General features: G+C 34.1%; 1 protein-coding gene across 3 annotated transcripts in view; it reads right to left on the bottom strand.

The window, feature by feature from the left end:
• Positions 1-5,951: 5,951 nt before the first annotated feature.
• LOC132702439 (titin) overlaps positions 5,952-17,671 on the bottom strand; it is a 109,473-nt gene continuing 97,753 nt past the window's right edge. The window contains exons 3-9 of one of the 3 annotated variants that reach the window (XM_060671039.1): positions 16,981-17,367; positions 16,651-16,927; positions 15,033-15,365; positions 14,874-14,978; positions 11,361-11,591; positions 6,187-6,401; positions 5,952-6,131 (exon numbers count right to left, since the gene is read on the bottom strand). In XM_060671039.1, the coding sequence (XP_060527022.1) occupies positions 5,954-6,131; positions 6,187-6,401; positions 11,361-11,591; positions 14,874-14,978; positions 15,033-15,365; positions 16,651-16,927; positions 16,981-17,367 (1,726 nt within the window). In that variant the 3' untranslated portion in view covers positions 5,952-5,953. Of the gene's footprint in view, positions 6,132-6,186; positions 6,402-11,360; positions 11,592-14,873; positions 15,366-16,650; positions 16,928-16,980; positions 17,368-17,671 lie in introns of all 3 variants that reach the window. The other 2 variants (XM_060671038.1, XM_060671037.1) reach the window with 2 other exon arrangements.

The raw sequence follows: 17,671 nt of genomic DNA, 5'->3' as shown, positions 1-17,671 counted from the left end.
ATTATTTATTTATCAAAAAGGATCGTAAATCTAGTAAATCAAGTCTTTCAGATTCAGACATTTTTTCGATGCATTCCATATGCGTAGGATTGTAATTATGAAGATTGTCGAGTCTCGAGAATGAATAATAGTTATTTTCCGGTAGTTGTTGGCAAAGTTCGTTATTCAAATGACTAATATTTCTGCATTTGTTGCTGAGACACGCATTAGTAAAAGTGCTCTTTATAAAAATGAGAAAATTGTTATCATCGATGTGTTCGAAGCTCCTCGTCCTCATAAATCAACATTCAATATAAATGGTTAATAGTTACTCACATTACTCATCGATTTGTCGGTGGTGGCAGCATTTAAATCAAAAAGGACTGGATACTAGTGGACTAAAGATATTTCCAGCAATTGCTAGATTTTATTCTTGGGTGTGTAATACCACTCAAGAAAAAAAAATTACATCTTTGATTGACTAATAAAATACAAATATAAATAAACCTCTTTGAATGATGTCTGATGAATTGGTTGTCGACGAAATCGCATCGAAACGAAATATAGCGATATATACTTCGTCTTTCGTCATATCATTCGTCATTGTAGCAAAGCATAACACCACTTTGAAAATGAGGGACGTTGAAGCCCTCTTGGGAATACAGCCATTGGATACCATTTACAAAACTTTTGGATTCCTCTTAAGTAGGCTGTTGTTGAAACTAACCAAAACTATTATTGCAATTTATCTGAACTTTAAGATATAACTTTTAAGTTTCCCACCTTGTTTAATGGGCCCTGTTATTGTAACTTTACTTATAACTCTCCCGAATTAAATGAAATTTAGGTTAAAACCACATTTATGCCATTGAATTTGATATTAATAGTCAAAAATAATAATAAATACTATAATATATAAACCACACATCGAACACAATGTATACAGGTATAATTCAAGTCACTCTTCACTCATAATCAGTTTATTATTTTTATGAACCTGTTTCAACAGGAATATGAATTGTCGAATTTGTTTCAAAGCCACTGGGTAGAATTTTCTTTGCGTAGCAGGAACATCCTGTCCTCTGCGGCTTTCTCGTTTCCGTCTCGCGAATTATTTTATTGTTACGGTAAAAGATCATTCCTTAACAAAAATGTATCACTTTAATATATTCCTCGAACGATGAAAGTTGAAAACGCTTCTGCAAAATTATAATACCCGGGATTTAAACTTCGCAATCATTACGTCAGCGCACTTTGCTTGTGATACTTGGAAACATTTTTAGTCCCATTTCCAGCGAATTCCTAATTTATTTTTCTGATAAAAAAAACAGTTTAAATTTCCTCTTTTGCGGGCCACTAAGATGGGGACGACGTTCGAATTGGTGACAAAGGCGAAATAACACGCAGTTTTGTATTTCGTTGCGGTTTTATTAACAAAAATACGAAACGGATATTTATTTATCATTAAAAATCATAATAGTTACAACCTTAAATGTTATACTACGCATATATAAATGAATTATACAAGCCTGATAAATAAATACTAGTTTCCAACTTCAAACCTAAGCACGTTTAGATTTTCTAAAATGTCGTCCAGCGACGACTTTAATGAATATAATGTTTATTGCAGCGTCCTTATAATTAGTCCTTAATGCGGCGATTAGTTATCAGCGGCGTGCCTCATTTTATAGTCTGTTTAAAAATTACAGACACGCAGGGTATTAATTTCCCTTTCATGGGATAGTATATCATTTCAGCTTGTCGATGTATTACAATAATTTCGTCATATCCATTTACAAAACTGTGTAATAGATTTTTATTGATTATGAAATAAAATCTAGAAACAAAGTATTTTCCAAAATAACTACGGTGGAATAATAAAAGTACAGGGTGGGATAATTTCGAAGGGAATTGAGCATAACGTGTAGAGAAACCTCATTTTGTCACTTGAACTTATTTTTGAAAAGACATCAACACTTTTTTTTTTAAAATAATTCGGGATTTTATTGATTGTTATTTTTTTTAGGGAACATCTGGATGTTCAAATGCAAGTGTCAAATTGCAATTAGTTTTTAAGATATAACATGCCTGCTGTGGTAATTGTTTAGACATTCAACGTCGCAATATATGGTGAAAATACTTTTTTAAAATGTGGTTCGCAAACAAGTTGATACACCGAGATTCCCAAAACCATCAAATCTGATCGAAATTGGCCCACCCTATACAAAATATTTTATTATACAAACTTACTAGTCACTAATTTTCATTTAATACTTTACAGAATAATTAATTGTAAATTTGTCACCAAAATTATTTATTTTGTATTATACATACAGAGTGTTCCTAAATTCCATCTATGTACGGAACAGAAAAATGTCTATCTCTAGTTTTAATTGATGATCGTGATACCTATTACCTGCCTTATGCAAATGTTAGGGGCAAAGGGCGCGAAAATATTACAAAATATTACTTAAAAAATTATTATAAAATACAGCAAATCTTTGCTATATTTTGCAATAATTTTGGCATGAAAACTGACACCTCTGCAAATTTTTAGGGGAGATATTGGAATATGTAAGCTCGTTTTAAGAGGTTGCTTACATGAACAAAACAAAAAACAAAATTAAATAGAAACTTAAGAACAGACCTTTTATGATAGACAATGTACTCTTGCTCAATATCATATTCCTTAATTGTTTTACCTGCATTTTCAAGCAAAGTTGTAGTGTATGTATTAGAGCATTAAATTGCTTATCTTGTTATACTAATACTAAGTTGTCCGAGAAGACCTTTGATTTTTTTTTACAAGAACGGAAGTAAATTTTTTTGGCTGTTCGGAAGATCTAAATTCATTTAGCTCTGTTAAGAGCAATGGCGAAAAAATTCGAGAGGCTGCCAATTAAATTATAAATAATCCACTGTTTCAACATCTTTAGAAAACCATGTAATAAAATGTTTATATTATAACACTAAGTTTAAGCTTTATGACCTGTTATTAAAAACAGGCGAATACTATTATTTAACGAAGCGTTTCTTATTGAAAAAAGCCGTAGCTGCCAATTTAGGCAATGTTCTCATAAAATGCAGTAAAACTTTGACCTGTAATATCTCGAGAACGGTTAAGGGTCCTTTTTCTATTTCTATTTAGCTTTGTTCTATTTTTATAGATAAAAAGTACGATACGTTTTCTTGATATAATTGGCTACATTAAAATATAATAAATAATAATAAAAAATATTTCTCACTTAAAAATTTATTATAATTATAGAAAATTTTCAATTTTTGCAACAAAAACCTTTAACACTCTGTATCTGTAACCAAACAACGTTTGCTTAATTCAACTTGAGATACGCCTTTTTGCAATGAAGATCTCGATTTGTTTATTAATTTTTCTAGTTTTAAGTTATAAATGAAAAATTTCGTCCCGCCGTTAATGTCGCGGTTTACTAGCATCTGCTTATGATTATCCTGGTGTCACCTGCGGTTTGTTCCCTTACGCGATCTGGATTATTTTCCAACTGAACGTAATCTATGCTATATAAACTGACCTAGGTCGAATCTACCATTGTAACTTTATGACTAGAAAATAAATACTTAAAAAATTAATGCAAGCTGGCATCAATGTTCTTAATTTACTAATAGCGAATTTAATCCTTCGCACATATTTAGAATATTTCTGGTGCATAATATAATTTTTTTAAATACAGACAGGGTGTTTCTGCACAACATAACATACTTAAACTAAGTACAGAGTACAAAGTTTTGACACAATAATAAATTACGTGTAATTAGTATCCTGTAATTGTAATATTGCATTTTTAATGACAGAGGCTACATATTAATTACCATTGAGATTATTTCCTTAATCTGTAAATAAATGGAGCATTCAATAAAAGTAAAAGAAGAGAGTTTTTTTTTTAATTGAACTAAAAGTATACTCATTGCATTCATTTTTTAGCTTAGCAAGCAAGGTAAGCGACTATTTAATTTGATTTTTTCAAAAATCTTGAAATACAAATCCTATTTTGTTTTTGGTATTCGATTTTCACAAAGTTTTCTCAATTTTTATGAGAGTGAGAAAAGACAAAATGTAAACATTTGAACTCATACTGGGATTTCAGTGACTTTCAGTGGTTTTTATCAGTGCAAAGCGAACTTATTAAAGATTTATAAAATTAACGCCAGTTAAATCTTCATAAAAGATTTGTATTGAGAAATATATCAAAGATCTATTATATTCGAAACCCGATTTGCAATAAAAATAAAAAAAATTGCATTACTTTTTATAAAACTTCTGGATTCCTCCTGCATCGGTTTTTGTTGAGTCGAACTAGCTAACGTTTCGCCAAAAATCATGTTTTCTTCTTCAGAGCTTGAGTTTAACGGATTCGCGTTTTACTCTGTACTTGCTTTTATATTGTTTGAGGGGGGCGCAGCTAAATGAGGGGCATAAACACCGTCTCGGGTGACCGATTCCCATATTGGTGACAGGTAAAGACCAATCAATATTGTTAGGTGGGTGATAGATTTCTATAGACTCGCGGATTTTTCGTTGGTAGAAGAATTGATTACATGCAAGAATTTTAGTTTTATCGAATAAAATTTGATGTCCAGTTTCGTGATTGTGTTCGGCAATTGCTGATGATTTTAGTTGTCTTAGTCTTAAGGCTCTTTCATGTTCTTTGAGGCTAGTTGATATTTTTCGTCCGGTCTCTCCAATGTATTCTTTGCCGCTTATGCACGGAATGCTGTAAACTCCTGACATCCCAAATGGAATGTTATCTTTGACGGACCGAAGATGTCGAGAGATTTTGGACAAGTGGTAAATCTGGTTACACTTCTTTTGATATGTGGTCAGTGATATTTTGAATGTAGGTGGCAAGTATACGATTGCTTTCGGCCTCATTGCTTTTGGAAGGTTGTAGTGAAGTGTATTTTTTGATCAAACACTTAATATCTTTAATGTGGAAATTATTATAGAGAGAAGAGAGAAGAGCAGAGGTAAGGTGTTTTAATTTTGAGGTCAGTGACTCGGGCTGAGATAGTTTTACGGCTCTGTAAACAAGAGAGTTAATAACCGATGATTTTTGAGCAAGATGGTGATATGACAATGCATTAAGGTATCGGTCTGTGTGCGTAGGTTTTTATTCCATAAAACTAAAATTCTTGTATGTAATCAACTCGTCTAACAGCGAAAAATACGAGTCTATAGAAATATATAAGCAACCTAACAATCTTAACCGCGAATCAGGTCCAATATGGAAATCAGTCAGCCGAGACGTTGTTCCTGCCCCTCATTTAGCTCCGCCACCCGTCAAACAATGCAAAAGCAGGTACAGAGTAAAATGCGTGCCAGTTTCAGTCAAGCTCTGAAGAAGCCAACATGATGATGGGGGAAACGTTAGCTAGTTCGAGTCAACAAAAACCGACGCAGGAGGAATCCAGAAGTTCTATAAAAAGTATTACAGTAGCCTGTGGAAGTCTGGATTTTAGTGGTCTCTGCCACAAAAATGTTACTTAATCTTTTTTCATACTATCAGTTGTATCAGAGACGTAGTTGAAATATTTAAATTTCATTTAAACTGATAGTTTTTTTGAGTATAAATTGATCTAGACACCATTTTTATTGGTGCCATTTAGCTGGATTTGAAAATTTTATATTTTTTAACTTATGCTTGTTATAAGTTTTGCATTAATATTAAATTTTTTGCAAAGCCGGTTTCTACCCTAGCCTTAACCAAGTTGATGCATTTTTTAATACAAAGTTCTTTTACTCTACTGGAGCTGTTGGACTATATATTATATGAAAAACGAGATATGAAATCGTATGGGATATACACAATCAATACGACAATTGGCTTTATAACGGAGCAGCAAACAAAATACACCGAAGACTGAAGAGTAGAAAATTGTTTGCTGCCAATGAAATTATGGCAGCTTCGAGTCATTTTAATTTACGTACGAGCCCCCTACGCTATTGCTCACTGCTTTCCGGGACGTCGACCATTTCTTCCGATTTGTCTTCCTCCGACGTGACAGTTACTGTCTCTTCGCTTTCGTCGTCTTTGTCTTCCTCCGAGTTCGCTTTGCCTTTGCCCTTCTTTTGCTTTCGAAGCTTTTCTTCCATCTCTTGGAATTTCAGAGCTAAATATCTGGAGACAGGGGGCAAGTGAGTGAGGAAAATCCGACTTGACGATACCGACTTACTTATCTACTAGAGGTCCGCTGTAGTCTTCAGGAAACTTGGGTGCCAGCGGAATGATGTATTTGTAAAGCCTCTCGTTCAAGACGTAGAGTTGAGCGGTAGATGCACACTTAACGTTGTACCACCAATCGCAGGTCAATGCCACTTGGCTGAAAATGGTGCCGTTAGGGCACAGAAATGAGGCCTGACCCCCGTTTAAGTCGCAGTAGTGCCACACCTTAATAAACGAAAGTTCCTTTTAAGAAAATTGTAAATTGTATATTGTATTGTATGTGTATTGTAAATTGTAAATTGTATTTGAAAAAGTAATATTTTTTTGTAATATCTAGTTGTTATGCATGTAACCATAAATTCCACAATTTATTTGATATAAGAAGTAATAGAATTATAATAAAAATAATAATACAATAATACGCACCAAAAATGTGTGTGGCGCAAAGTGATTTGCGATTAATTTCGTTAAATATTTTAATAACTGGTGGTTTTTGAAATAGTTGCAATTTGAAAGGTTTGTAAATTTAGTTAATGTTATAACACGGAATTTTGTCTTTAAGTCAAATAAAGAAGTTCTCATTCATTCATTTATTATAAAATTCAATTTCTTAAATAGAACTGCTGATTTCCGAAACAATCGCAATTTAATATATTTTTTTTACATTATAACATGGCATGTTGTTTGTAATTCAGTTCTTAGCAGTGATGTTCCATTTTATTCAAAGAAGTAATATTGCATAAAACAAATTAAGAAGAATAAGTGACAGAGACTTTAACCTTAACTCGAATTCAAAGTGTCGAAATCTACAATTTCTCTAAAGAATTTGTTCGAAAAATATTCCTGTAGATCTAAGTAAGGGGCTAGAACTACCCCCTCAGCTTTTAAGATAATTGGTCAACTATAGCACTGCTGCTAGTATCTTTCATAAATAAGGGGTGTTTTTTTTCGATATATAGAACTTCAACTTGCAATAAAACAACGATGGATTATTCGATTGACATGAATTTTATTTATCCGAAAGATAATCTTGTGGCCGCTACGGCTGGCGCGGACGTCCAATTTTCGATTACTTTTTCCAACATTTGTGGCCGTATATCGGCAATAACAAGGCGAATGTTGTCTTCCAAATGGTCAAGTGTTTGTGGCTTATCCGCATAGACCAATGACTTTACATAGCCCCACAGAAAGTAGTCTAGCGGTGTTAAATCACAAGATGTTGGAGGCCAATTCACAGGTCCAAAACGTGAAATTAGGCGGTCACGAAACTTGCATTTCAATAAATCGATTGTGGCACGAGCTGTGTGAGATGTTGCACCGTCTTGTTGAAACCACATCTCCTGGACATCATGGTTATTCAATTCAGGAATCAAAGAGTTAGTAATCATAGCTCTATGTCGATCACCACTGACTGTAACGTTCTGGCATCATCGTTTTTTGAAGAAGTACGGACCAATGATTCCACTAGCCCATAAAGCGCACCCAACAATCAGTTTTTCTGAATGTAACGGTGTTTCGACATACACTTTGTAAGCACGTAAACCAAGATCCTTCCTCAAAATCTTCTATAAAGTGGATGGACACAAATCCAATTCCTGTGCTCGATGGCGGATGGACCAATTCGGGTCTTCCTCAATGCTACGCTCTACAGCAGCAATAGCTTCTTCTGTACGCACCGTACGGCGTATAAGAGTAAACGGATAAGAGTAAACGTGGTGCGAAAACGTTGCATGGTTAATCGAATTAACTGCTCTGATGGATGATTTTGTCGACGATAAAATCGACGTAGTGCGCAATACGTATTCCGCACAGAACTATTATTTTCAAAATAAAATTGCACTATTTGCAAGCGTTGTTCAAGCGTGAGTCTATTCATGATGAATTGCCAAACCAAACTGAGAATAAATCACTTGACAGCTGTTAAATCGGGCGCTATCTTGAACAATAATGCCAACTTAAAGTTCTATACATCGAAAAAAAACATCCATTATTTGGTACGTGGTACATTTCCAAAACGTTGGAAAGTTGCACAAATTGTAATTGAAGTCTGGTGATGCCGCAAAATGAGCTAATTACAGGTTCATCTCGCTCATATTTATGTTTAAAGCCACTACATACTCAAAATTATTTTTCGAGTTAAAAAATGTCATGGAAGTTAATCAACAAAAGACCTGAAGTACTTACAAATTTTATTCCTTTTATCGACACTATTATTTTTTCTACTTTTTTCCATATGTGCTATTGGCAATTGTATTCAACGTCCAATACCAGCTTTATTCGCATATGTAAGAAAAGAAATCCATTCCCAATTCATTGTAAAAGCTACCCATATTTACCAAGTACCTAAAAATTTTAGAAAAAAACTGCCAGCATTAATTTAAAATTAGACAATAACCAGTTAACCAAAACTTAGAGAATATTGCAAAAAGAGGCCTAAGAAATCTAGGTTTCGCATTATGTACGATTAAGGCCATTGCCAACCACAAATCAATGCAGAGTATCCAAAAAAGCATTTTAGAAACCTGAAATTTAGAACAGAGGCAAGAAAATAACAATGTTTTAGGTGTAACTTTTCTTTAACTCTTTCAAAAGGCATACATTTTCCATAAATAGATTCAGATCAAACTTCTCAAACAATTATTAGGTATGCTCGTATGTATGCTGTGTTTGTCTGAACAGCGACGATACTGATTTACTCTACTTAAGCTTCAATTTGTTTAAAACAAACCCTTAAAAAAAATTTCTAATAATTTATATTAGTTTTTAAAAATAATTTCTGTATTAATTTTATAAGTTTACTATGCTCTATTATGTCATCATACGGACTGGTCTGTCTGTCTTGGGTTTGTCAATAAATAAAAGCAGCTATTAAGCAGCGGCTGATTTGATTTGTATATGAAATTGAACACCAAATAAACATTCCCCGTAGATGTTAGCACAACTGCGGAACAATACAGCGAACAAACTTCAAAACCAAAATTTATACATACATGGCGTGTATTATTAATTATAAGCAAATGTACGTTAAAATCAATTCGGCAATAATTTCAACTAATGCATTCTCTAACCAAAAATCGGCACTGTTTAAGCTGAATAATAAAACTACCCCGTCACGTATAATTTTCGTATCAATAAATATATTTTTGCGATTATGTACGTACATGTTAATAATTATTGTGCTAGGTTACTAATGCATTATTTATTGGTTGTGTGAAAAAAAGAAAATGGACTGTGCACTGCCATGCGTACGTTGAAACGGTCGGAATATAACAAACAACTTATATTTGTTTTTAAGACCCCATTTTGTATACATATTAACTTATGGAATATGGTAGATTTATTTTATTTTTTATATTTTGTTTTTGAGGGGGCTATAAATTTAATCCCGTTGTTGAAAAAATGCGTGCCACATATGCACTCAGAATTCAGCAAACATCGTACATTTTTTTTAGCTTCATATTAAAAAAAGTCCGCCAATTTCATAAGGCATTAATAAAAATGCTTTGGAATTTCAAAAACGAGTTTAAGGTATACGTGCAAAACCTATAAAATAAATGTTAATTAATTAAAAATAATTTCGTGATGTAGGTGGGTTTAATGTGCTTTGGTATAATTAGTTTTCAGAATTGAGAAATAAATAATTTACCATATATTAGAGAGCAATTTTTGTATTAATCTTTTCGATATATATTTTTCTACTCCCTATTCTAAACTATCCAACTTTGCACCGATCGAGCATGCGGGAAGTGTGTTTGTGAACGATCGGATCTAATAGCCATGATATTATGATGTGTGTCAGTTCTGACGATCGCGTCACATCTACCCTACGGAATTACTTCTCTCAGTTTAGTAGTGTGGATACCCGTCAACTCAAGGTCATCATCTTACTGTTGTTCAACTGGTCTAAACATGCAATGATATGCATTATCGAATACACACTGTTGTTTAATTGCATATGTACTCTGTAATTAGATTCAAAATAAATATCATTTTCTAACAAAATATTCCTGGATTTCAGTTTTTGAATTTGATGAGGCTGGTACTTTGTATAGCAGACGGCTGTGGTAGCTTGCGTTATCCATGAGAATAACACTGTTATTGAGAATATTTTTTAAAAGATTGTTTTGAAATCAATGTTCAAAAAGTTCGGCACTTGTATCCTCATGATAATCCAAGCTGGAATTTTTGTTAGTCTTTGCAGACAACAGCAAGCAGTTTGGGGCAAATCCGTCTTCTGACCCAGCGTGTATTATAGTGCGTTTTCCTTTATTTGAAGGTGCTTTTGTCTGACAGTTTTGGGTACAGTGTGTATATGTTGTCTAATCTTTTAATTTCTTTTTACAAACAACTCCATGGAGGGTGGCACGGCTTATATTTATATTGATCTTATCTTCTATCTTGTTTTTCAGTTTTTATTTATTTTCTTCAATTCTCCACTATTCATAATATCCCTTCTTGTTAAATAAGTCCTCTACTAATTTAAGTTTCATACACATTTTTCACAACTTGTTTTGCATCAAGCGACAAATGATTTCGACGCGACATTTTTATATTCTAGTAAAATACCTTTTTGGAAACGCACAGTTATAACGATTATTCAACACTGCCACAAATGGTCAACACAAGAAATATATCAGAAAAAAAGAAATATACCTGGCCCAGCCCTGCCTTGTTACTAAAGCAAGAATACTTTTTTTGGTAACGGCAATAACAATAGGAAGGTCAATACAATGACGATTTAGACTGACTATACCGACAAGTATTATCGCTTCTCTTTGTGTTAGTTTTTCTATGGATAGTGCGTTCGAAATGTGCCTCTATAGAGTGCTGCAGTTTCGAGAATGGTGGTAGCCAACTGAAGTGCCAACTTACCACAGAAAGAAGATTCTTATAATAGTAATAATGATAATAAGAAGAAATATGTCACGTTTCACAAATGTCATTGTTAAGACTGATGTTATACCGAGATCTCAAGAAAATCATTTATTTATAATAACAGTTTTTGTTTTCAATGTAATAGGTGCAGGGCATTTAGTTAAACAAATAATTTGCCATTTTCATAAAGATAAAGATTAAACGATTTCATATATTTATTTTATAAATATATTAGTAGTAGGAAGGTTAAAAGAGATTAGCTTAGCTTATTCAAGTTTCTGGTATTTTGGCTGAACACGCGTATCTTACTTGGCAGTTGGTATCCGGATCTCCGAAAAATCCCTTGTACCGTTGCGTCTTGCAACTGAAACTGGTAGGCGGGATCGTCGACAATGCCGGATAATCCACTCCGGGTCTCCCGGGGGTTCCTCCGTCGGGGGTATCGAAACCTTCGCCGTCGGGACCACCTAGATCAACCCCCGCTTCGTTGTAGATATCTTCATCGTATTCGTCGTGAATGATCGGCGGTCGCCGTTGCTTCTGGAATTACAGAACACATCAAAATAATAATTGTAATAATTCCATTTAGTGGAGTAACAAAGCCTGTAAAAGTCGCTTTCTTTTTGACTTTGTTTAGTAGTACTGAGTTTTGTAATATCGAAAAAACTGGAAAAAATGAGGAAATTAAAAAAAAAAGTTTTTTATTGTTCACCTTCAAATAACTCTGAAACTATTCAACACATCTGATTGATTTTTTATTCTATTTGGAAAATATACGTAAGCAATGATAATAGAGACCATATAATTTTCAGATTTTTTATTTTTCATAATTTTCAAGACCTCAAATATTAAAATTGGAATTTTTGTATTGACATTGTCAGCGAGCGAGAAACATTTTTATTTGGAAAAGTTTCATACTCTATGCTGCGAATGAAATGGAGTAAAATACATGAGGACATAGCGCCGCGGTAGGTATGTGTTTGAAAATACGTTTATGCTGAGCTATCGAAACAAAGAATATATTATCATAAGCTGATGATTAGGAGAATCAAGAAAGTATAGACGTAATTTTAATGAACTAATGAACATTTTTATTTCTGAATTTTTTATTAGGCAAAATATATTGTTTTCAAAATCATTTAGAAATCTTCAGCCAAAGGTTCCGCTGTGCCTATTATATCTTTGTTGCTACAGAATTTGGAATTACATTCTTGCGCTACACATTTACAAATTGCTGTTGCAGGTTGCATCAGAACATCGCAAAACCAAAATGTTTCTGATTTTGTGTGGCACAGGATCTTGTGTCGAAAATATTGGTCTCCAGGTATTGTCTTATAACTTATGGGCTTCTTAGTGTCGTCTTTAAAAGTAATTATTTTGTCCCTCTTTACGGGCGTCCAAAAGTTTCAACAGACCTTTCGAAGATGTTAGTTATTCTTTCAGCAGCTGTTTGTAAATGATTAGATACATTTCGATACACCGATCTAACGTGCGGGAAGCGTCACTTTACCACGTCAGTTTCGTTTCCCATGAATCCGAGCGACTTCGGACATTTTCGGGATTTTAGCGCACGGATTTGGAAGCAATCGGATGTTTTCGGAGATATTTCCCATGCTTTGAATTTTGACGTTTGTCAATTCTGACGATCATGTCAATGAATGTATTCGTGTTGTTTTGCGAAAATGTACCCAAAAACTAACGGTCGTAGAAAAAGTATAGTATGCAACACGTCCGGTAAACTTTTTAACTCACTCGTTTATTAAAAACTCGCTCCGCTCGTGTCAAATAAATTCGTGAGTCAAATGCCGTTTACCGCACTTGTTGCACAATATACTATTTCTACTCCCTTTTGTAAAATAACAAATTATACACCAATCTAGCATGTGGAAAGCGCCACTTTACCACGTACGTTTCTTGTCCCACAGATCTGAGCCCTTTCGGACATTTCCGGGATATTACCGCATAGGTTTGGGAGCAATCGCATGTTTTCGGAGATGTTACCGCACGGTTTGAGATTTGACGTTTGTCAGTTCTGACGGTCATGTATTGGTGTTGTTTTGCAAAAATGTACCCAAAAACTAATACACACGAAAATGTTATGCAATATATTAGACAATTTAAATACCACGTGCTATTAGCTACAAATAAAATCCAGTGGACTAGTCGGTAAGTAAAGTAACATTTATAATTTAAGTTTCCCACAGAAATTTTATATACCGTTTGCATGAACTTTAGTTGTTTTTACAGTTTTCATATTAATACCTTGCCAAGACCAATTGTACCATTTTCAAATATCGTGTTTCATCAGCACAAACAAAACAACATTGAAGGTTAGGACTTGCTTTTTCTTGCCTATACGATCTTAAAAATTTAATTTTCTTAAAAGCTGTATCGTTGGTTGAATTTTTTTCCAATTACGGTCTTTTTCTTTAAATAAACTACTTAATGGTCAATTGTAAAAGTTAAATAAATAAAATAACGCTTTAAAATTGTGTTTATTCCGTTGTTTATATGACATATTCAATAATACATCTCTCTCTGTCTAAAGTACACAGTCAAAGAGAAACAACAATAGCACAACTGATCGGAACGATAAACGAGTAGGTTTTAGTAATCCGATAATCTTGTTATTATTTTTAATTGGTTAAATTGTGAATTTTTCATGGCGGTCGTAGAAAAAGTATAGAATGCAACACGTTCGGTAAACTTTTTAACTCACTCGTTTGTTAAACACTCGCTCCGCTCATGATAAATAAACTCGTGAGTCAAATGCCGTTTACCGCACTTGTTGCATAATATACTATTATCTTCTTTTCTTTATTGCACTTTATTGGAAAATTAAGCGATATTATCTTTGGCTCATTCTATGAACCAACACCTGACAAGTGAAGATCTTATTATCTTATTATTATCATTACTAATAGTTTCACGTGAATCGCACACACGGGCACCGTCAGACATACTAAAACGTCAACCCAAGTGTTACATAAATGACGTTGGAATAGAATTCTCTGCTTTCTCTCTTTTCGTCATTGACACTTAACGTTATTATTTATTAGATTTTTCGTTTGTGGAATAATAATTTTCCACCAATAATTTTCTTGTAACTATGAAATAGTGAAATATCTAGCTTCATGGCATGAATTTTCCGAAACTCCAGAAACTACTACATTTATTTTGAATTTGAACTAGACTTTAATGAATTAACTTTTGAATTATTAATTTACTTTATGTTACTGGCAGAATAATGGTTGGCACCACTAATCATTTCACTTCTAACTAAATTATCCAAGCTATTACCAACTTCTTTATTTTCTCTGGACCCTCATTAAGGTTTGGTTTGTTTTTTCTATAAATGCATTGTTTTCTTGGGAGCGCCAAAAATATTATATCCAAAGCCTTAATTTATCAAAAGTGACAAGCACAAAATACAAATGTGCTATGAATAATGAGTCGTACTGTATTATATTAGTCTTCTTGAGTTGAGAATCCTTAGAAATTACTAAATTACTTAAATTAAGCATTACATTGGCGTAGGCTATTCTAATTAAGTACATTTGGTGTAGCACTCTATAACTAGTGAACTAGTAGGACGAGGGATAGAAAGCCTAGAATTGGTAAAGAATAGCCTTCCTTCAACCAACTACATATATCAATGCAGGAACGAGTGCCCCACTTTCTCGTTTCTCTAATTTTGATAGCCATTATGTTTAATTCTTTGTAAAACTGGTGTTATTTGTTTGACAATAAAGCGTTATTATTATTATTCTTGCTTGTGTTCGTTCCAACTACCTCTATATCGTAAACGAGCAATATACATACCTGTCTTGTTCTCAATTCCTCTAGAATTTTCACCAGTGTTTTTATGCTGCTATCGATGTTGTCTGGCGTCAAGGTTTGGGGCAATGCGTTGGTGTCTTGTAGTTGCTTTAAAATGTTAGCAAGACCGTTAGGATCATCACCTGGATGCATGAAAGCTACCGGCTTTGGAGTCGCATGACGAATGTCGTCCTGGTAGTACTCCGCGCTACTCTGCGTGACGACTGAGGCAGGAGTTACCGTTTGGTGATGATACTGAACCTCCGGAGTCACTATTTCGGGGGTGGGAGTTGTTGTAGGTGCTGCAGTCGCCACGGGAGGTTGTCTTTGATACTCGACCGGTCTCGGCGTGGGTTTGTACACCTGGACGTATTTGGTAGTCACCGGATACTGCGGTTCGTATTGGTAGTCATCGTAATTCGGCGATGGTGTTGCCTCGTATTGGGTTTCCACGTATATGGGCGGATTAAATTTTAATGGTAAAAATGGCAGGTACTGCAAGAAGAAATCAATGTGTTATACGTTACCACATATTACGAAAACTATCAGATTGAATTAATTATAATAATTAAAAGGAACTTAAGAGGGATTTACGTTGGAACGAAGATGCTTGAATAGAAGAATGAAGGCCCAAAACTGGTACCTCAGAAAAATCTGGTAGAAAGTCATTGTAGTTGAATTTAGAATGCATTCATAATACATTTTCTGAAGTGCACATTTCGATATATTTTGAGATTCTTAGAGAGTAGTGCCTAACTAAATTTGGAAATTAAATTTAATCTTCATTAACTGGAAAAGTGAAATTTGATATCCAGTATCATTATAATATTGTTAATAAACTCAATCTGCTGCGCTACTATGTATTAATGTTCCATCATTCACAAATCCCATTTGTTTTAGAAAAATGTATTTTTTTAATTTCCATTTGTTGTTTAATTTAATTTAGTGACGCAAAACTTTAGCAAATAGTAATAGAATAGAATAGTTATGTATATTTAATAGAAAATACATTTTCATGTAAAAGGGCACTGCCTTCCTGCATCTCAAAGGTAGAAATGTTGATTCCTGGTAAATTTTGGCTAAAATAATAAAATTTTCTTTGTCACTTTCCATTTGAACGTTTTATTTTCAATATACAAGTTGATTTTCCTTGATTGGGTCCTTTGCGAGATAAATGTTGTTGGAGTGTTAAAAAATCATTTTTTTATAGTAATTTTCAAACCAGTCCGGTTATTGCATTGAAATTTCGTAAACCACTTTCAAGCAGCGGAAGTCGTGTTTGGTGCTGAATATTTAAAAAAAAAATTAATTAATACAGAAATTAGAGGTATCAATCTTTTTCTCTTGACGAACCTCTATGGACTTGATTTGCTGATTGTTTGCAGTTTGGTTGATGGTTTGCTTAGCTTTTTGTCTCTTGTCTCTTTGTAAAAAATTTTATTTGGCTTTCCTTACGACATGTTTTTATTTATGTATCCATGCCTTCCGATTTTTAAAAAATTTGATTTGTTCTATTAATTAAAATGGGGCGGCCTATATCTACCGTCTTAATCCGAATATTTTGGAAAATATTTGGTTGCAATCTGAATTCTGCTCCAACTTCTAGGATTAGAATTAATTAATTGATCCTGATTTGTTATGAGAACCTTATAAACAAAATCTGTGTATAGAAAAACAAATCATTCAAATGGGAAGTGACATATGGAAGATCACATCTATAAGAATATATCGTTAGACGATTGACCTACTTTTTTGTAACACCACCACACCACGTGAATACCTTATCAGCAGTATAATTTTCCTCTACCACTGCCATCGGCTGCGGCTTCCGTAAAATTATTAAAGGTTTCCTCTCCGGCTTCCTTTGAACGTAAATGTTCGGATTTTGAGGCCTCTGCTTCGGAGGCTGTGGCTTGCGCGAGTTGTCAGGCACCGGGTAACTTGATTTTGGCACTTCTATAACAAATTGATGGTGCACGAGAGGCTTGCTGTACTGTACGTAGTTACTCTTGGGTTCTTGATTTTCTTTGATGGGAGTCGGCACCTGCTGCACGTATCTGAAAAATAACGATGGAAACTTCCTGTTCACTTTAGAAAAATCTTTTTTTACCTCGAAGGTACGAAATCGTAGCCTTTCTCAGCATCCCCGGGTCCTGTGATATCGATATTCGTTGCCGTGAACGTCTCAATGGTAGTTTTTGAGGGTTGTATCTTGTATCTAAGGGAATCTGGTATGCGTTGATTGCCACGATGCTGTTTAACCTCTGGAGGGTGATTTTGGTATCTAGGAGGTGGCACCAATCGGTACCCGTAAGGCGGTTTTCTCAGCTCTTGCTGTCTCAGTTTCAGCTGGGACAGGGTTTCGTAGATTGAGCTCAAATTCGGGCGGTCTTTTTCTTGGTTGATGGGTATTTCGTGTTCTTCGATGAATGTAGGCGGAGCATTTAAAGACACGTATTCGATGGTTATAGGCTGGCCATTGTTTTTAATCATTGGTCTGGAAAATAATTTATATAATGCCTCTTTAATGTTACAAGATACACAGCTAACAGAGGAAATGCACAAAATTGGAACATTTTCCTGTAAAATGTTTCAAAAAGGTGGCTCGATAGCGAGTTGAGCAAATTTAGAGTGTTGAAGAATTACCGTCTTTTTTGAGCATTGCGGAAGAGATGGCAGATATATTCTAACGAACAAGTGTTCCTACAAGTTTCAAGATGTTTTTCATCAATTGTCTTACCTTTTTTAAACAAATCTTCCAACCTTTCTGTCCAGTTATTCAACAGCTGTTCATAGAGATA

The sequence above is a fragment of the Cylas formicarius genome, unplaced genomic scaffold, assembly GCF_029955315.1.
Source record: "Cylas formicarius isolate icCylForm1 unplaced genomic scaffold, icCylForm1.1 PGA_scaffold_5__7_contigs__length_24384050, whole genome shotgun sequence".
Lineage (NCBI taxonomy): Eukaryota > Metazoa > Arthropoda > Insecta > Coleoptera > Brentidae > Cylas > Cylas formicarius.
Note: the sequence above shows the minus strand (reverse complement) of the source record. Positions and strands in the feature narration are given on the sequence as shown.